Here is a 21,506-nt window from a genome sequence, read left to right as displayed (position 1 = left end):
AATTGGATATTAGAATTTTAAAAAGATTGAACAGAAATCCCTGTCAGTGAATTTATGCTGGAGAATTTTGACTCTTATCTCAGCAACTCCTTATCGAAAATCTTTACCCATGCCATGATATAATTTATCTTCAATATTAAATGAGCTTGATAATAGTGTTTATAAGATGTAGGAGAAACAGTTAATTAGAATATTTATTTTTATGAACTTTTGCTCTATAAAATTATAAAATGTTAATTGTGCTTCATTTATTTTTTATTTTTTTATTTTTTTTTGAGATGGAGTCTCGCTGCGTCACCCAGGCTGCAGTGCAGTGGCGTGATCTCAGCTCACTGCAACCTCTGCCTCCCAGGTTCAAGTGATTCTCCTGCCTCAGCCTCCCAAGTAGCTGGGACTACAGGCACGTGCCACCATGCCTGGCTAATTTTGGTATTTTCAGTAGAGACGGGGTTTTGCCATGTTGGCCAGGGTGGTCTCGAACTCCTGACCTCAAGTGATCTGCCCGCCTTGGCCTCCCAAAGTGCTAGGATTACAGGTGTGAGCCACCAACACCTGGCCCATTTATACTTAAGGCTGATTCTCAACTGATTTGGGTAAAATCCTTAGTCTTTCCCCATCTCTGACATAATTCCTAGTTTGTCCTTTGGCTTTCCTGTATATATAAAGCTACCAGGCTGCTTGCAGATTTTCCAGGGAAGAAGTCCCATAAACACTCACAAAGATTTTATTAGGGAGAAGCTATGATGGGCATATAGAATGTAGATTTTTTTAATTTAAAAATCAGTATGGGCCGGGCGCAGTGGCTCACACCTGTAATCCCAGCACTTTGGGAGGCTGAGGCGGGCAGATCACGAGGTCAGCAGATCGAGACCATCCTGGCTAACACGGTGAAACCCCGTCTCTACTAAAAATACAAAAAATTAGCTGGGCACAGTGGCAGGCGCCTGTAGTCCCAGCTACTCCGGAGGCTGAGGAAGGAGAACGGTGTGAACCCGGGAGGCGGAGCTTGCAGTCAGCGGAGATCACACCACTGCACTCCAGTCTGGGCGACAGGGAAGACTGGATCTCAAAAAAAAAAAAAAAAAATCTGTATGTAGAGCTGGGCACGGTGGTGTGTGCTTATTAGCCCAGCCACTGGGGAGGCTGAGGCAGGAGAAGCCCTTGAGCCCAAGAGTTCAAGACTAGCCTGGGCAACACAGTGAGACCCTCATCTCAAAAAATGTAAAATAAAATAAAGTATTGCAATATTTATTATATAGGCAAATTTTTTTCAACTTAAGTACTACCCTCATCAAGGGAAGATTTGTTTGATTAGATCCCCACACAGGCTGGCCACTTCCTCATTTCTACTTTTTCTTTTCTTTTTGAGATGGAGTTTTGCTCTTGTTGCCCAGGCCGGAGTGCAATGGTGCGATCTTGGCTCACTGCAGCCTCCTCCTCCCGGGTTCAAGCTACACTCCTGCCTCAGCCTCCCGAGTAGCTGGGATTATGGGCACCTGCCGCCACACCAGGCTAATGTTTGTATTTTTAGTAGAGACAGGGCTTCACCATGTTGGCCAGGTTGGTCTCAAACTCTTGAGTTCAAGCGATCTACCTGCCTCGGCCTCACAAAGTGTTGGAATTACAGGTGTGAGCCACCGCGCCCAGCCTCATTTCTACTTTTTCAAAGAAGTCAATTTTCTTTAAAAAATAAACTCTTTTGGCCACGCGGTGGCTCATTCCTGCAACCCTAGCACTTTGGGAAGCAGAGGCAGACGGATCGCTTGAACTCCGGAGTTCAAGACCAGCCTGGCCAACATGGTGAAACCCTGTCTCTACAAAAAATTAGCTGGATGCAGTGGCATGTGCCTGTAGTCCCAGCTACTTGGGAGGCTGAGGCAAGAGAATCACTTAAGTCCAGGAGGCAGAAGTTGCAGTGAACTGAGATCATGCCATTGCACTCCAGCCTGGCTGATGGGAGTGAAACCCTGTCCCAGATAGAGAAATAAATAAACTCTTATTTTAAAAAAAAAGCAAATCATGAAACAAAACAAAACCCAGGGCTCTGAATGAAAGATCTCTCCTTTAGGGGGCTAGGTGATGGAAAAGAAAATATATCATGAATTTCATGTTCTCAGGTTGTCTTCATTAATGACATATGTATATATATTTCCATTGAAGACATAGATATGCCTTTGATCACCTACATTTGTTTGTATTTTGAGTCATAAATTAAGGCATTTCCTGTTCAGAAAGCACCTGACAATCTTATGATAAAAAACATGGAGTTTTAAAATCACAAATGCAAATAACAAGCTGGGCACAGTGGCTCATGCCTGTAATCTTAGCTCTTTGGGAGACCAAGGTGGGTAGAGTGTTTGAGTTCAAGAGTTTGAGACCAGCCTGGGTACAATGGAGTAATCCTGTCTTTACAAAAAATAAAAAATTAGTGGGACACGGTGGCATGTGCCTGTAGTCCCAGATACTCAGGAGGCTAAGGTGGGAGGAGCGCTTGAGCCCAGGACGTCGAGGCTTCTGTGAGCTGTGGTCGCACCACTGCACTCCAGCCTGGGTGACAGAGTGAGACCCTATCTCAAAAAAAAGGAGTGGAAATAACAGATGACCTTACAAACATCAAAAGTTACATCTTTATTTGTAATGTTTTGTCTATATTTACCGAAATATATTAGACAAGTAAAAAATGTAACAGTATGCATATGGCTTTAACTTGGCCCTGCCCAGTACTCTGCCCTCATCTCTTTTCCTTCCCACTGAGTCCTTCCACATTAGCCACACCACAGCAAACCTGACAAGCTTCTGCCTGAAATAGCACCATTGCACTTCTCTTCCCTCTGCCTGAAACATTCTTTTTTTTTTTTTTTTATGAGATGGAGTCTCACTCTCTCGCCAGACTGGAGTGCAACGGCACGATCTCAGCTCACTGCAACCTCCACCTCCCTGGTTCAAGCAATTCTCCTGCCTCAGCCTCCCGAGTAGCTGGGATTACAGGTATGCGCCACCATGCCCAGCTAATTTTGTATTTTTTGTAGAGATGGGGTTTCTACATGCTGGTCAGGCTAGTCTTGAACTCCTGACCGCAGGTGATCTGCCCGCCTTGGCCTCCCAAAGTGCTGGGATTACAGGCGTGAGCCCCTGAGCCTGGCCACCACAATCAATTTTAGAATATTTTCATTTCTCCCAAAAAAGAAATCCCATACCTATGAGCAGTCACTCCCCATTTCCTCCATCCCTCAGTCCTAGGCAACCGCTAATTTACTTTCTTTTAGGATAGGATTTGCATACTTGGACATTTCATATAAATGGAACCACACAATTTGTGGTCTTTTGTGACTGGCTTCTTTCAAGTAACCTAATGTTTTCAAGGTTCATTCATGTTATAGCATGTGTCAGTACTTCTTTCCTTTTGTTTTTTTATGGCTCAATAATATTCCATTGTAGGAATATAATACATTTCATTTATCTGTTTTATCACTTTCTTTTTTTTTTTAAATGGAGTCTCAGTCTGTCATTCAGGCTGGAGTACGGTGGTGTGATCTTGGCTCACTGCAGCATCCGCCTCCTGGATTCAAGCCGTTCACCTGCCTCAGCCTCCCAAGTAGCTGGGATTACAGGCACGTATACCATGTCCCGCTAATTTTTGTATTTTTAGTAGAGATCACATTTCACTATGCTGGCCAGGCTGGTCTCGAACTCCTGAGCTCAAGCGATCCTCCTGCCTTGGCCTCCCAAAGTGTTGGGAGCCACCACGCCCAGCTGTCTCCACTTTTTGATTATTATGAATAATGCTGCTATGAACATTCACGTATAAGTTTTTGTGTGGACATATGTTTTCATTTCCCTTGGGAATATGATGAAGCCTGGCATTGCCAGATCATATGATAACTCTATGTTTAAACTTTGAAGGAACTGCCAGACTATTTCCAAAGCAGTTCCAACTTCATTGCAAAGCATTTTACATTCCCTCCAGCAACATATGAGTGTTTCAATTTTTCCACATTCTCTCGAACACTTGTTATTATCTGTCGTTTTATTATGGCCATTCTTGTGAGTGTGAAGTGGTATCTTCACGTGGTTTGGATTTGCACTTCCCTGATGGCTAACGATGTTTCTATGGTTTGAATGTTTGTGTCCTCCAAAATTCATGTTATAACCGAAGACCTAATGTGATGATGTTAAGAAGTGAGGCCTTCAAGGTGGTGATTAGGTCATGAGTGCTCTGCCCTCGTGAATGAAATTAATGCCCTTATAAAAAGGCTTCGTATAACATTTCTTCTTCTTTTTTCCTTTCTTCTCCTGCCGTGTGAAGATGCCTCTGCGAGAACGGGAACAATGGAACAGGCCCTCACCAAATGCCAAATGTGCTATCACCTTGAATTTGGATTTCCCAGCCTCTGGAACTGTGAGGAATAAATTTTTTGCTTATAAATTACTCAGTCTCAGGTATTTTGTTACAGCAGCACAAACAGACTAAGACAGAAATTGAGTGTATTTTCTTGTGCTTATTGGCTATTTATTTTCTTTCTTTTATTTTTATTTATTTATTTATTTTTAGGTGGGGTTTTGCTCTGTTGCCCAGGCTGGAGTGCAGTGGTGCAATCTTAGCTCACTGCAACCTCTGCCTCCCGGGTTCAAGTGATTCTTGTGTCTCATCTGCCTGAGTACCTGGGACTACAGGCATGCGCCACAACGCCTGGCTAATTTTTATATTTTTAGTAGAGATGGATTTTTGCCATGTTGGCCAGGCTGGTCTTGAACTCCTGGCCTCAAGTGATCCACCTGCCTTGGCCTCCCATAGTGCTGGGATTATAGGCATAAGCCACAGCACCTGGCCCTTACTGGCCATTTGTATGTCTTCTTTGGAGAAATATCTGTTCAGATCTTTTGTCCATTTTTAAATTGGGTTATATCCTTTTTATTATCAAGTTGTAAGAGTTCTTTATGTGTTCTAGATCCAAGTCCATTGTCAGATACAGTAGTCCCCCTTATGCTTTCTGCAGTTTCAGTTACCTGCAGGCAGCTGCAATCCCAAATATTACAGTATTTTGAGAGAGAGAGAAAACTATTCATGTCACTTATATTAAAGTATATTGTAGCCGGGCACGGTGGCTCACACCTGTAATCCCAGCACTTTGGGAGGCCAAGGTGAGTGGATCACAAGGTCAGGAGTTTGAGACCAGACTGGCCAATATGGTGAAACCCTGTCTCTACTAAAAATACAAACATTAGCCAGGGGTGGCAGGCGCCTGTAGTCCCAGCTACTTGGGAGGCTGAGGCAGGAGAATTGCTTCAACCTGGGAGGTGGAGGTTGCAGTGAGCCAAGATGGTGCCATGGCACTCCAGCCTGGGCAACAGAGCAAGATTCCATCTCAAAAAAAAAGTATATTCTAATCGTTCTCTTGTATTATTAGTTATTGTTGTTATTCTATTACAGTGCCTAATTTATAAATTAAACTTTATCATAAGTATGTATGTATGTATAGGAAAAAAAAAGTATCTATAGAGTTTGGTACTACCTGCAGTTTCAGGTATACACTGGAGGTCTTGGAACATATTTTGTTACATATATGTATCTATATATTTATAAACATATTTATATATAGCTATATATTTATGTATCGATATAACTATAAATATAAGTTTACATATCTATATTTATCTATATCTATATATAGATAAATATATATATAGATGTATAGATTTTTTTTGAGATAAGGTCTCGGTCTATCACCCAGGCTGGGGTACATTAATGCGATCTTGGCTCACTGCAGCCTCAACCTCCTGGGCTCACGTTATTCTCCCACCTCAACCTCCCAAGTAGCTGGGACCACAGGCACATATCACCACATCTGGGTAATTTTATTTATTTATCGTAGAGATAGGGTATCCCTATGTTGCCCAGGTTAGTCTTGAGCTCCTGGGACAGTGACCCTCCCACCTCAGCTTTCCAAAGTTCTGGGATTACAGGCATGAGCCACTGTGTCTGGCTACATATTTTCCACAAATAAAGTGGGCCTACTTTGTATATAATTTGCAAGTATTTTCTCCCATTCTGTGGGTTGTCTTTCACTTTTTTTTTCTTGAGTCCTCCAAAATTCATGTTATAACCTAAGACCTAATGTGATGATGTTAAGAAGTGAGGCCTTCAAGGTGGTGATTAGGTCATGAGTGCTCTGCCCTTGTGAATAAAATTAATGCCCTTATAAAAAGGCTTCACATAGCATTTCTTCTTCTTTTTTCTGCCTCAGCCTCCTGAGTAGCTGGGATTACAGATGTGTGCCACCATGCATGGCTAACTTTTGTATTTTTAGTAGAGACAGGGTTTCACCATGTTGGCCAGGCTGGTCTTGAACTCCTAACCTCAGGTGATCAGCCCGCCTCGGTCTCACAAAGTGAGGCGATTGCAGGCATGAGCCACCATGCCCGGCACATGCATCAATTTTTATGATTCCTTGCTTGAACTGATTAACCAGTCAACTACTGGTTCCAATCAGGTTGGATGAGGTGGCTTATACTCTACTTATTTGCCACCCCCGCTTCTTCCTTTTTTTTGAGACAGGGCCTTTGATGCGCTGGCTGCAGTGCCGTGGTGTGATCTTGGCTCACTGCAGCCTCAACTTCCTGGGCTCAAGCAGTCTTCCCACCTCAGCCTCTAAGTAGCTGGAACTACAGATGTGTGCCCTTATGCCTGGCTAATTTTTGTATTTTTGTAGAGATGGGGTCTCCCGATGTTGCCCAGGGTGGTCTTCAACTCCTGGGCTCAAGAGGTCTGCCCAACTTGGCCTCCCAAAGCACTGGGATTACAGACATGAGCCACTCTGCCTGGCAACTTGTAACAATTCTTTGTATGTTCTTGATACAAGTCAATTGTCAGACATAGTAGTAGTATAATTAAACATAATTATATAAAACTATTTTATATAAGTGCAGCATTATATAAAATAGCAAAAATTTGGAAATAACCAAATGTCCAACAATAGGTAGTTAGCTAAATAAATTGTGAAACATCCATGTAATGAAAGCTATACAACTATAAAAAATGATCTAGATCTATTTATACTGACATCAACAGATGTCTAACTTAAATTACATGAAAATAGGAAGTGACAAAGAAGAGAGTATGGTATAATCTCATTTGCATTAAAGTAATCAAAAAAACCAACTTATAAAATAGATACAGGCTGGGCAGGATGGCTCACGCCTGTAATCCCAGCACTTTGGGAGGTCAGGGCAGGAGGATCACTTAAGCCTAGGAGTTCAAGATCAGGCTGGGCACCATACCCAGACCCCATATCTACAAAAAGTTTAAAAATTAGCCAAGTGAGCTATGATCATGCCACTGCACTGCAGCCTGGGGATAGAGCAAGACTGTCTCTAAATAAAATAAGACAAAATAAAATAAAATAGGCTGGGCATGGCAGCTCATGCTGTAAAAGTGCTGTAATCCCAGCACTTCGGGAGGCTGAGGCAGGTGGATCACCTGAGGTCAGGAGTTCAAGACCAGCCTGGCCAACATGGTGAAACCTCGTCTGTACTAAAAATACAAAAATTAGCTAGGCATGGTGGTGCACGTCTGTAATCCCAGCTACTTGGGAGGCTGAGGAAGAAGAATTGCTTGAACCTGGGAGGTGGAGGTCACAGTGAGCTGAGACCGCACCATTGCACTCCAGCCTGGGTGACAGAGTGAAACTCTGTCTTAAAAAATTAAAATAAAATAAAGTAAAATAAAATAAAATAGATATAGCTACATATGTGTGAAAAGGACCATAACATTAAATTATGAGTGTTTTCTGTTGCTGTTTCTGTCCTCCCTTTGGGGACCTTTCTAAGGGGGAAGCAGCCTTCATTTACTTGACAAGTTGTTCAACCATGGGGTCACTTAGGCTGGAAACTGAAAATGCCTATAGACTGCTTTACTTAGGAATAGGAAAACATAAAAGGAAAAGAAACGAGAGGAAGTAGGTTTGAGACAAGGTAGCTATGAGTTTGGAGGAAGAAAGAGAGAAAGGGCAGTTTTGTGAGATGGAGGGAAAATGGCTAACGTGGACATTTTGGAAGTTTTATTGTGACATGCAATGTAATTTTCAGTTATTCATTTTCTCAAAGCTGTAATGAAATTCTCCATTGCTCTCTAAGGCTTTTGGAGTTGTTAATTGTGTTTTATAAAAGCTATATCTGCAGATAGAGACTGACCTCATATACGAATAGAAAAAAATCTGAAGAAATAAAAATCATAGATAATGATAGTCTCTGGAGAGAAAATTTTCTGGAGAACTTTTCCTTTTCTCTATTGTGTCTTTCCGTAAGGTTAGGAAGTTTTGTTATGAGTATACATTCCTTTAGTTACTAGCAAGTGAAATGTAACACTGTGGGGCTTGTTCCCTTGTTTCAGGACTAGGGATTAAAGTAGTGAAATAAAAATGACTTTTAATTCCAGCTGATGCGTTTAGATCACAGCTTCCTCATTGATAATATTAAAACAAGCAGCTGCTTTTATTTTGGAAGGCAGTAACTCTACTTAAGTTTCATTAAAGATATTTGCTCAAGCACTGTAGCACTTGGGATTGTCTGCTCTGTAGGGTGGGTGTATGTGTGTGTGTCCACATATTGCTTAATACTTTTTATCAACTTTAGTTCATAAGCCTTCCACAAACATTTTCAATGACTGCCTGCTTGTATATAATTTTATATGTTGCAAATTGACCTTAGAAATTGTAACAAATAATTCCATCAGTTCACTCTGCTATTTACACAGTACAGCCTAGTTTATTTAATTTGTGGGAACCAAGATTCAGAAAGCAGTAGGAAAGAGCTATCAGTTTTTCTTGTCTGAAAGGGCACTTCTTCCTGGATTTTAATGTTTTAAAGGAGAAAGTAATAACAAAGTTGCCAGATCCTGTTCTTTCTCTGCATTGAGGTCCTGTAACATGGTGGTTATTGGCATTGACTCTTGGTTCACGGCAAGTTCTTGGCTGCATGAGTTCACAACGTAGTTCTGTGACCTCAAGCAAGCCAGTTCACCTATTTGTGCCTCAGTTTTCTCATATATAGAATGAGGAGATAGGCCAGGCACCATGGCTCACGCCTGTATTCCCAGCACTTTGGGAGGCCGAGGCAGGTGGATCACCTGAGTTCAGGAGTTCAGAGATCTGCCTGGTAACAAGCATGACCCCATTCTCCACAAAAATGGTAAAAAAAAAAAAAAAAGAAAAAAAAGAAACAAAGAAAGCAGGAAATGTAGAAGGTAAAAAAAAGGCATTCCAGTGCAAAAGAGGCTTGATAGGACAGGATATGTCTGGGGAATCTACAAGTAGTTCACTGTGGTTAGAAGTGGTTAGAGATTAGGCTAGAGAAGTAGGTAGAGGCCAGGAAACGGAAGGTCTGGACAAAGGAAGGTCTGGGTGAAATGAACAAATATTTGGCTTTACGACAGACACGTCTAGTAGCAGTAGGGAGTATTAGGAGAGAAATAAGGCTAGTTAGGAGGCTAGTATAATAAACCAACTAAGAAGATCTATAAGAAAATGAAGGTAGAAAAAAATGAAAGGCTAAGAATACATAATTTGCATTTGCTGACAAACTAGATATGAGAGGAAATGATGATACCTTTATTTCTGCATAAGTAATAGGTTAGATAATGGTGCCATTCAGTATCGTCAAATGAAAGTGAAAAAGTTTTGGGAAAATGATGCCCTGTTTTAGACATGCCAGGTATAAGTTCCAGGAAGTTACCCCGATGGTACATCTCCATAAGTAATATGGAAAGCAAACACACAGGTTATTGGTTGCAACATTATCTGTGAAAGTGAAACACTGGAAACAGCCTAAATGCTCGGACATAGGATATTGGCCCCAAACCTAAGGAATCTAAACAAAGCTATAAAAATAAGGAAAATCTCCATAAAAGCAAGATACAGAAGAGTATTTAAAAGTACAACAGCATGGATACTATGCTATCTTTTGTACAAGAAAGGGGAAATGAGAATATATATATAATATGTATCTGCTTATACCTGCAAAAATGAAGACAACTAAGATAAACTAAAAGCTAACGATAATGGAAGGGAAGGACAAGAAATAAGACTTTTCAGTATATCTTCTGAGTAAAACCTCAACGGTTTCATCATCCATTTTTTTCTTTCCTAAATCAAATATTACTGCAATTATAAAATGTAGATTTTTTCTTTTGAACCATATTAATGTTTAATATATTTCAAAAGTAAAATAAAATCAACAAGGATGAGGGGTGAGAAGTACAACTGAATACAATAGGAATACATAAATTTAATTGACTATTACACCAATAACTTTACCACAGAAAGAGAAAGAGAAAAAAGATATAAGAGAAAAAGATTTTTTTTTTAGACGGAGTCTCACTCTGTCACCCAGGCTGCAGTGCAGTGGCGTGGTCTCGGCTCACTGCAACCTCTGCCTCCCAGGTTCTACTGATTCTCCTGCCTCAGCCTCCCAAGTAGGTGGGACTACAGGTGCCCGCCACCATGCCCGGCTAATTTTTGTATTTTTAGTAGAGATGGGGTTTCACCATGTTGGCCAGGCTGGTTTCGAACTCCTGACCTCATGATCTGCCCGCCTTGGCCTCCCAAAGTGCTGGGATTACAGGCGTGAGCCACTGCGCCCAGTAAGAAAAAGATACTTAAGTAATTTTAGACTGCACACCCTTAGTGGCCTATAGGTAAGCACACAAAAACTTGCAAAGAAATATTAAATCAAACTTAGTAGGTTTGTAGCTGGAAATACTATTGGTATTCTAATTTTCATTATGCATATATTGTACAACCGAACAAATGACTGCATTTATTTATGTTGTTACCAGAGTTCTCACTGTAGAAAAAAAGGATATCCAAATGTGAACTGAAAGAAGAATGTGGCCGAGCGCAGTGGCTCACGCTTGTAATCCCAGCACTTTGGGAGGCTGAGGCGGGTGGATCACAAGGTCAGGAGTTCAAGACCAGCCTGGCCAAGATGATGAAATCCCGTGTCTACTAAAAATACAAAAATTTTCTGGGCATGGTGGCAGGCATCTGTAATCCCAGATACTCAGGAGGCGGAGGCAGAGACTTGCTTGAACCCCGGAGGTGGAGGCTGCAGTGACCTGAGATCACACCACTGCACTCCAGCCTGGGGGACAGATAGAGACTCCATCTCAAAAATAAAAAATAAAAATAAAGAAGAAGAACGCTATGGAATTCGACTAAAATTAGGGCTAACAATATGAAGCACTTTGGGAAGCCAAGGCAGGTGGATCACCATGTTGGCCAGGAGTTTGAGACCAGCCTGCCCAACATGGTGAAACCTCATCTTTACTAAAAATACAAGAATTAGCCAGGTATGGTGGTGAGCACCTGTACTCCCAGTTACTCCAGAGGCTGAGGCACGAGAATCACTGGAACCCGGGAAGCAGAGGTTGCAGTGAGCTGAGACAGCCTGGGGTCCAAGGCTGTGGTGAGCCATGATCGTGCCACTGGACTCAAGCCTGGGCAACAGAGGAAGACCCTGTCTCAAAAAATAAAGAAAGAAAAAAAAATAAAAGGGCCAGGTGCAGTGGCTCACACCTGTAATCCCAGCATTTTAGGAGGCTGAGGCGGGCAGATCATGAGGTCAGGAGTTCAAGACCAGCCTGGCCAACACAGTGAAACCCCATCTCTACTAAAAATATAAAAATCAGCCAAGTGTGGTGGCAGGTACCTGTAATCCCAGCTACTCAGGAGGTTGAGGCAGGAGAATTGCTTGAACCTGGGAGGTGGAGGTTGCAGTGAGCCAAGACCACATCATTGCACTCCAGCCTGGGCAACAGAGTGAACCTCCATCTCAAAAGAAAAAAAATGTAAAAAGGGAGTATAGGGCCAGGCGCGGTGGCTTATGCCTGTAATCCCAGCACTTTGGGAGGCCGAGGTGGCTGGATCATGGGGTCAAGAGATCAAGACCATCCTGGCCAACATGGTGTGACCCCATCTCTACTAATAATACAAAAAATTAGCTGGACACAGTGGCGAATCCCTGTAGTCCCAGCTACTCTGGAGGCTGAGACAGGAGGATCGCCTGAACCTGGAAGGCGGAAGTTGCAGTGAGCTGAGATCATACCACTGCACTCCAGCCTGGTGACAAAGTGAGACTTCGTCTCAAAAAAAAAAAAAGGAGTATAAAAAAATCTTTACAGAAGAATGACAATATAGAAAAAATACAGAAAAAATAGAAAAGTCTCCATTTTCTAATCACTATAGTAATATTTGATTTGGGCAAGGGGCAATCCAGATGCAACCATTAAGTAAAGATTATTATGGGACAGAATATTCACACTGTTTCTATCATTCCATAGATCACTTGTTAATTACAAAAGGAAAAAGAGGCCGGGAATGGAGGCTCACATCTGTAATCCCAACACTTTGGGAGGCCAAGGAGGTTGGATCACTTTAGGTCAGGAGTTTGAGATCAGCCTGGCCGACATGGCAAAACCCCATCTCTACTACAATTACAAAAATTAGGCAGGCATGGTAGCAGGCACCTGTAATCCCAGCTATTTGGGGGGCTGAGGCAGGAGAATCGCTTGAACCCAGGAGGTGGAGGTTGCAGTCAGCCAAGATTGTGCCACTGCATTCCAGCCTGGGTGACAGAGTGAGACTCATTCTCAAAAAAAAAAAAAAAAAATGCCCTTATTCTTAGCAGACATATAGAAGAAATTAGGGGTAAAGTGCTATGCAATCTGCAGTTAACTCTCAAATTGTAGAGGGAGAAAATTTATTAAAGTTAAAAAACATGAATATTCATAGATATACATATATGTGGGGGCAGGTAGAAAGGGAGGGACACACAGACAAAGAAAATATGGCAAAATGATAACAACTGGTGATCACTGAACTATTCTTGCAACTGCGAAAAGTTTGAAAAATTTCAAAGGTATATTATTTTTGAACTGCTCAGGAGGTTTATATTTTTGAGTTTTTAAAATATGCAATGAATTGTGAGGAAGTCTGAGAAACCACAGACTTAAGAGATAAGACGAAAAATAAGGAAACTAGAATCACAGTAATAAGAGGAACAGAGTTTCAAAATGCTGTGGTCAGTCAGTAGCTTCAATGCAGAAGAAAGTTAAATTAAGGACCAACTCAGTAAAGACAACTGGATTCAGCAACTGGGAAGTCAGTGATGACCTAGGGTACAGGAGCTTCATTGAAATAGTAGAGTTGGGCCACACGTGGCCCACACCGATAATCCAGTAGTTTGGGAGGCCGAGGTAGGTGGATCTCTTGAGGCCAGGAATTCAAGACCAGCCTGTCCAACATGGTGAAAGCCCATCTCTACTAAAAATACAAAAATTAACCCGATACAGTGGCGCACCCCTGTAATCCCAGCTACTCAGGGGGCTGAGGCATGAGAACTGCTTGAACCTGGAAGGCAGAGGCTGCAGTGAGCTGAGATAGGGCCACTGCACTCCAGCCTGGGTGACAGGGGAAGACTCTGTCTAAAAAACAAAAAATAGGCTGGGCGTGGTGGCTCATGCCTGTAATCCCAGCACTTTGGGAGGCCGAGGCAGGTGGATCACGAGGTCAGGAGATCGAGACCATCCTGGCTAACATGGTGAAACCCCGTCTCTACTAAAAATACAAAAAAATTAGCTGGGCGTGGTGGCAGGCGCCTGTGGTCCCAGCTCCTCGGGAGGCTGAAACAGGAGAATGGCGTGAACCCGGGAGGTGGAGGTTGCAGTGAGCTGAGATTATGCCATTGCACTCCAGCCTGGGTGACAAAGTGAGACTCCCTCTCAAAAAAAAAAAAAAAAAAAAAAGTAAACTGGGTATGTGCCTTAAGAGGTGGCGTACATTTTCAGCATTATACATGAATATAAATGAGTGGCAATAGTTACTTTGGTCCACAGATTTTTGGTATCTTAACTAGTTTTGGATCTCTTCCCCTAAAGGGATTGCCTGTTGAATGTTGTTAGGAATATAAGTACTGAAGGCAAACTGCCTGGGTTTGAATTTTGTGCTGTCCCTTGCACCCTGCCTGGCTTGAAATCCTAGCTCTGCTTATTAAGTTCTTTCAAGGGGATGATCTTTCAGCTAATGTCTTAGCTTCTGTTTTCCCAAGTAAATGGACACAATAGTTGCTACCTTGTGAAATATTCATGTAATTGACCAGTGTTTACCGAGAAGCATCGGTGTTTAATTTCAGTCATTGGTGATTCTTCCACTGGACTGTGAGGGAGTGTTGGGGTGGGGGGTGGTGTGTGTGTGTGTGTAGCACTTAATTGCGTGCGGAAAGGAAAAGATACATTTGCTAACGGAGAGGCAGTAATTGCGTGAGGAAAGGAAAAGATACTTTTGCTAACGGAGAGGCAGCTTTTCTCTGCTTTTGTGTCAAAAGGGAGGAAGGGAGTTTGGAGAGGGAAACGAATTCTCTGTAACACTAAGCTCTCTTCCACAAAAACAGAGGTACATAGAATGTGTAATAATTTACAGAATTTCTAGACTTCAACGATCTGATTTTTTTAAATTTATTTTTATTTTTTCAGGTTGAGACTGAGCTAAAGTTAATCTGTGGCAATGTTCTGGATGTACTGGACAAACACCTCATTCCAGCAGCTACCACTGGCAAGTCCAAGGTTTTCTATTATGAAATGTAGGTTCTATACTAAAAATTAACAAGTGTACTTCAATAAATTTAAACATTCTCAGGAATAATTGGCTTTGTTTCTTTTTTTCTTAGACATTTCATATTATTTTCCTTATTAAATATAATCAAAAATCGCACAGAAATTAACTGAGGGGCTCTAAATATCAACAAAATTATCACTTGATACACTGGAATTAAATAAGCAAATGATTCTAAGAAATGGTACAAGTGTATTAATCATAAAAGTTCTACATGAAACATTCAGCCATTCTAGACCATTTCTGTCTGTGCAGACTCATCTTTTCCTGTTCTTTGCAAAGCCCAGCTAGAGCAAGCAAGTTCCTCCCAATGGGTTTTTCCCATCTCTGGTTGCTTGGCTGGCTGGGCTTCCTCTACAAACCCCCTTCCTTTCCCCTAAGCAGGGCCCGGTGTCCCCATCCTGCGGAGTTGAGCTCATGAGGGCATCTGACCAGGACTAGGTATTCCTGGTGCTATTGTCATTGTCCTGTTTCATGTGGGAACATGGCTGCTGGCTCTACAGAGATTTGGCAGGTAGCAAGGAGGTTTCTTTTCAAATCTTCTTTTGGAAGTCAGACTTGGTGAGGATCTTATGCCCACCTTTTCCTAGCTCTGTGGTGTCAGGCAAAGTCTCAGTTTCTGCAAATTGGGGTTAAGAATTCCTACCTCACAGCAAGCAGTCTTTTGATAAATAAATAAGATCTTAAGTGTAAATGATTCCACTAGAAATTGCACAATTCCTTTGGTCTTCATCCTGGAGGTGCACTGACAAGCCTCATGCAAACCTGTGGCCCTGTTCCTAAAGTGTTTTCATTCATGCTTTCACATGCCTCAGGATGACCTTTTATAAAGTAAAAATGTGAGGCAGCCACATGATATCCATGGACCCAGTGAGGCTGTTTTACTGGATAGAAGAGGTTTGAGGAAGCACTTTGGGGGGCCGAGACAGGCAGATCACTTGAGGCCAGGAGCTGGAGACCCACCTGGCCAACAAGGAGAAACCCCATCTCTATTAAAAATACCAAAAAAATTACCTGGGCATGGTGGCACATGCCTGTAATCCCAGCTACTTGGGAGACTGAGGCACAAGAATCGCTTGAACCCGGGAGTCAGAGGTTGCAGTGAGCCAAGCCGAGATGGTGTCACTGCACTCCAGCCTGGGCAACAGAGTGAGACTCTGTCTCAGGGGAAAAAAAAAGGGTGGGGGGAGGGTTTGAAAAAATAGTAGCATGTAGTTATGTTTCTACAATATTTGCTATATATAAGGATTTACCAACATGTTCCATTAGCTACTATCCCCTACAGCAGTTGCTGTAGGAAAAAAACATCAAGTTCTGAGCTCCTACTGTTTGCCAGGCATATTCTGGGATGATCACGTTTAAATCTCAGAGTTACCCTGCAGAGTAGTCAGGGTATCACTGCCTGACAGATGAAGAAGCTGAGGCTTACAGCAGTTCAATGACTTACCCCAGGCCACATAGATGATGAGTGGGAGAGCCCAGGTCTGTCTGTGAGGTATAATGAAATTAGCATAAACCCTCCACATTGGCGCCACTTGCATAAATTAACATATTCTCTCACAGAAAGTATTTTATTGGGCATAACGTTTTATATCTTTTACCATTTAACATTAGTTGTGGATCTTCCCGTGTCACATAAATATGCCTCATTCTTTTTGGATAATATGATTACTAATGAATGGATTTACTATCATTCATTTAATCAATACTCCTTTTGATGGCCATTTTAATTGTGTATTTTTTCGTTTTGCACAGATTGATGTAATAAACATGATTTTATAGTAATATTTTTGCCTGTGAAAATGTTTCCTGGACAATAAATTCCTAGGAGTAAAATAAGGTCAAAGATTATAAAGACAGTATTTATTTTCATAAACATTACCAAGTCAGCCACAAATGTTTAAATCACTAATGGTTTCAGATTATTGTATTTAATGAGTAAACACTTTCATAGGGTTTACTTTTATAAACACTTTTATTTGCCAGATATCACTCTAAGTGCTTTACAAAATTAACTTTTTCAGTTTTTAATATAACCCTGAGATGTATATTGTGATTATCCCCATTCTACAGCTAAGAACACTGAGAAGTTAATTAACTTGCCACATATCTAGGAAATGACAAGGCTAATTGCACAGCCAGGCAGTCTGGCTCCTGAGTCCACATTTTAGACAACACTGTACCTCCTGGTTCTTTTGAGGCATTACTACTGGAACTATCCTAATACTCATAAATAAACATTTCTTTTGGGGAGGGCCAAATAAAATTTTAAACAGAAAAGTTTTCACCAACTGTCAAGCTCATAAAGTTGTACATTATACACTTTTTTCATGATGCCCACAGATAATTTATTAGTGATATCGTCTATTTTAAAAGACATATGTAAAACCCAACCCTTAAGAAAGGACTCCTATCACTGTTCCCCACAGGCACCCTCTTCAGTCTTACACCTTTCCACCCCCCAAAACAAATCATTCAGCATATTTATTTCATACTGTAATATAGGAAATAGCTTCTTTTTAGATTTTCTTATATTATTAACATTGATCATACAAACATGGAATAGAAATTCCTTATGTTTTATCTGGATTTAAGGTGCTACATAATGGAATATATTTATATCAAGCCATACACATTGGAGATAATGAAATCACTTGTGTTCTAGCTTAAACATTATGGGAATTTCAGAACCGCAACATAACAGATAATCCTCGGATGAAAACTAAATCTCTCCTCTGGTCAAGCATCTATGTGCATCAGTGAAGAGAAGACAGGGACTGTGGAAGGGAAAACAGTGAGTCGGGAAGGGCTGTGGCCACATCTGTTCCCTGGTACCTCAAGTAGTTAAATCCTGGCCTCCTCTACCCCAGACTGTCCTGGGGAGTGGCCAACACTGGCCTTTCACAACTGTGTGTTACTAGAAATGCAACAGAAACCCAGCTGAATCCCCAGGGTTTCCCTTCTGCCCTTCTCAGTGGAAAGATCTGTCCCAGGACCATTTATTCCAACATTTTCAATTATGAGAAATCTGGGAAGATAAAGTTATTTTCACATTCCTCAAGAAATACGTATTTATTCATACTCATTAGAGGAAAGTCAGAATGTACGGAAAACCAGGAAGATTTTTAAAAATCCATGATAACCACCATCAAAAGAACCACACTTAGTATGTTGGTCCACAGGTTTCCCAGCACCCTTTTCTGTTGGTGTGTGCACAAAATGCACAATCACGTTCTGTCTACATTTTACTATTTGCTGTTTTTTGATTAACACTATATATTGAACAATTTTTAAGACCTGCAACATATGTCGACAACATTATTTCAAAATAATATATTTAGAAATAAACACACACACAAACAGTTTGTCTTATATACAACATGTCTTATTTTCTAATTCTCCACTCTTGAAGATTTAGGTTTTTCTAACTTTTTCTTAATGTACTCACCAGGAGTCAGTAAACTTTTTTTATAAAAGGCCAAAGGGTTGATATTTTAAACTCTGCAGGCCATAGGTTTCTGGTGCAACACTCAACTCTGCTGTTGCAGGGAAAGAAGCCATACACAATTTGTAAATGAATGGGCATGACTGTGTTCTGGTAAACTTTACAAAAACAGGTGGTGGACTAGATGCAGCCTGCTCCTCTGGACATGGTTTGCCAGCCCCTGACATATACCACTACAGAGGATGCTGTTAGAATGAAATCTCTTTACACATCTCTGATCATCTCCTTAGGACTAATCGCTAGACATGACATCATGGTAGCTGTGGGTCAAAGGGCATGCATGCTCTGGGCTGTACATTGCCAAATTGCTCATGATCAGCCTTTCTCATGTCAAAATGTTTTGTGACCACCAGAAGGCTGGTTCTGCTTTTTTTATCCATTGAATGAGGAATAGAAATGGCATGGCATGTATGCAGGATATTTAATCATCATATAGATAATGCTTTGTGCACAAGTGTATTCTACATTCTTTTGCAATAAGTCTACATCTGCCAGAGTTGAAATAAAATAAAACAAAACGAACCTATTTAGGACCTTCTGTGTAGTAGGTCCCTTCATGTATGTTGTTGTCTTTATCAGAATTCTTATGACCTAGGCATTTAAGAATAAATTTTTTAAATACTTAGTTGACAAGGATTGTGTATATTTAATGCATACAATGTGATGATTTCATATATGTATATATTGTGTACCAATTATCACAATCAAATTTATTACATCCATTACCACCTATGCTGTACATTAAATCTCCAGAATTTGTTCATCTTATAACTGAAAGTTTACACCCTTTGGTTAATAGCTTCCCATTTTCCCCACCCCCAGCCCTTGGCAACCACCATTCTACTATCTGTTTTTATGAGTTTGACTCTCTTAGATTCCACATAGAAGTGAGATCATACAAAACTTGTCTTTCTGTGTCTGGCTTATTTCACTTAGCGTAATGTTCTCCAGGTTTATCCAGGACAGGAGTTTCTTCTTTTTAATGGCTAATAGTCCATTGTTTATATATATTTTATTTATCCATTCATCTGTTGCTGGACACTTAGGCTGTTTCCATATCTTGGGTATTGTGAATAGTGTTGTAATAAACATGGGGCGCAGATCTCTCTTCAACATTCTAACTTGATTGCTGAATTGTATGGTAGTTCTGCTTCTGATTTTTTGAGGAAGCTCCATACTGTTTTCCATGAACGTTATACCACTTTACATTCCAACCAACAGTGTACAAGGGTTCTCTTTCCTCTATGCTTTCGCCAACACTTGTTATCTCTTGTCATTTTTTATAACAGCTGTCCTATCCTATGTAGCAATATCTCATTGTGGTTTTGATTTGCATTTCTCTGATGATTAGTGGTGTTGAGCACCTTTTCATATGCTGGCTGGCCATTTGTATGTCTTCCTTGGAGAAAAAAGTCCATTGGGGTACTTTGCCTATTTTTAATTGGGTTATTGATGTATTTATTAAGTTTTGGTATTGAGTCGTGTGAATTCCTCATATATTTTCAATTAACCCCTTATCAAATATATGGGTTGCAACTATTTTCTTCCATTTTGTAGGTTGCCTTTTCATTTTGTCATGGTTTCCTTTGGTGTGTAATACCTTTTAAGGTTGATGTAGTCCCATTTATTTATTTTTGCTTTTGTTGCCTGTGCTTTGGTGTTATAGCAAAAAAAAAATTGCCAATTATGACCAATGGCAAGGAGATTTTTCCCTATGTTTGCTTCTAGGATTTACATGGTTTCAGATATTACATTTAAATCTTTAATGCATTTTGAGCTAATTTTCTGTATATGATGTAAAACAAGTGTGCAATTTCATTCTTTTTCAAGCAGTTTCCCCAACACCATTCATTGAAGAGAGTTTCCTTTCTATGTTGTGCATTTTTTTTAGAGTACAGTGAAAGCAAGTCTATTAAGAAAGTAAAGGAATAAAAGAATCTACATTGTGTATCCTTGATGACCTTGTCAAAGATCGGTTGACCATATATGCATGCGGTTATTTCTGGGTGAGCTTGGCATTTTTATCTACCTCATTCTACCAATGAGGAGGCCGAGTGTCAGAGAGTTCATAGACCTGCCTAAGGTCACTCAGCTAGAGGTGATACAACCAGGGTTTGAATTGAGATCTGCCAAGCTTCTGAGTTTATTCTTTTTCCCCCACATGAAGGATCCTCAATTCTGCCTTACTGACATCAGGATCCAGTCAATTCTTTGTGATGGGGGCTGTCCTGTGCCTGGCAGGATGTTTAACAGCTTCTCTGGCCTCCACCCACTGGATGCCAGGGGAATGCACAAGAGGCTTGCTCATTTTCCCATTTAATCCTGAGGACAATATCTGGCATAAATGTTATGTCTTTTATTTTATAAATGAAGAAAATGAGACTCAGAAAGGCTTAAGTGTGTTCTTAAGAACACACAGACAGCAAGAGGTAGAACCCGAAACTGAACACAGCTGTCCACATGGGACAACAAGAAAGTTCAGGTTCCAGCTTCTTTTGAGTCTCTCATTTCAACAATTACCATCATCTGGATACGAGCTGAAGTACAGGAAACCTGGGGTGAACTGTCCTCCCATCAGGCCTAGGAGCCCCAGACCAGAACCCGAGCCCAAGGTCTCCCAGTCAGGCCCGCTGGAGTGAGCTGGCATCCACACTAGCCTGGTTTCCCAAAGCTACAGGGATGCCAGTCTCGCCGCTGATGAACAAAATGAAGGGCATTTGCTTCTCCTGCAGGCTGCCAGGATTGAACACAGATTCCTTTTCTTGCTCTCTTCTCCCGTAGCACAAAACCGGGTGGTCCATCCCCCTCCCGGTGTTCCAAGGCTTTGTTGCATGTTCTCTTTAATTTCTCCTACTCTCGCAGTGCACCCTACCTGCATCTCCCAGGCAACCTTTCTGCTCTATCCTCTCAACACCTGGATCACAAGAACACTTGTGAGGCTCCTTAACAAGCTACATCCCAAATTATCATTCCACTTTGTCCTCAGCCAGTGCCCAGGTCCAACTCGCTCTCCTGGGGTGACTTTCTTTCCTGCCCAATGTGGTTTCATCATCTGTAAATTGGGGATAATTAAAGTCTTGATCGTGGTATTGGACTCTCAAAGCAGAAGTAGCAAGCTCAGCCAAGTCACGTAAACAAGAGGAGACGTTCCTTCTGAACTGAAAAGGCGCTGGTCACAAGGGCTGCTCCTTCTTCTCTCAGGCCTCTCCAGCATGCCCTTGGCTCAGCCAAAGAAGAGACTCAGGCTGTGCTTCTGCGCTGTTGGGATGACATAGGCCTCCTCCATGTGGTTCCACAGCAGGAACATGGGGACAATCAGACCTCTCCCAGTGTGGGCA

The 21,506-nt window shown here is 41.4% G+C and overlaps 1 protein-coding gene across 8 annotated transcripts in view; it reads left to right on the top strand.

Annotated features, from left to right (window-relative positions):
- Window positions 1-14,693, top strand: part of LOC129016569 (ribosomal protein S6 kinase beta-1-like) — a 32,492-nt gene extending 17,799 nt beyond the window's left edge. For 5 of the 8 annotated variants that reach the window (XM_063655451.1, XM_063655450.1, XM_063655457.1 and 2 more), the window contains 4 exons: window positions 2,891-2,988; window positions 3,496-3,611; window positions 4,307-4,399; window positions 14,525-14,693. In XM_063655451.1, coding sequence (XP_063511521.1) covers window positions 2,891-2,988; window positions 3,496-3,611; window positions 4,307-4,399; window positions 14,525-14,529 — 312 coding nt within the window. In that variant the 3' untranslated portion in view covers window positions 14,530-14,693. Of the gene's footprint in view, window positions 1-2,867; window positions 2,989-3,495; window positions 3,612-4,306; window positions 4,400-14,524 lie in introns of all 8 variants that reach the window. The other 3 variants (XM_063655454.1, XM_063655455.1, XM_063655453.1) reach the window with 3 other exon arrangements.
- The last annotated feature ends 6,813 nt before the right edge of the window (window positions 14,694-21,506 follow it).

This window comes from Pongo pygmaeus, chromosome 19 (assembly GCF_028885625.2).
Source record: "Pongo pygmaeus isolate AG05252 chromosome 19, NHGRI_mPonPyg2-v2.0_pri, whole genome shotgun sequence".
NCBI lineage: Eukaryota > Metazoa > Chordata > Mammalia > Primates > Hominidae > Pongo > Pongo pygmaeus.
Note: the sequence above shows the minus strand (reverse complement) of the source record. Positions and strands in the feature narration are given on the sequence as shown.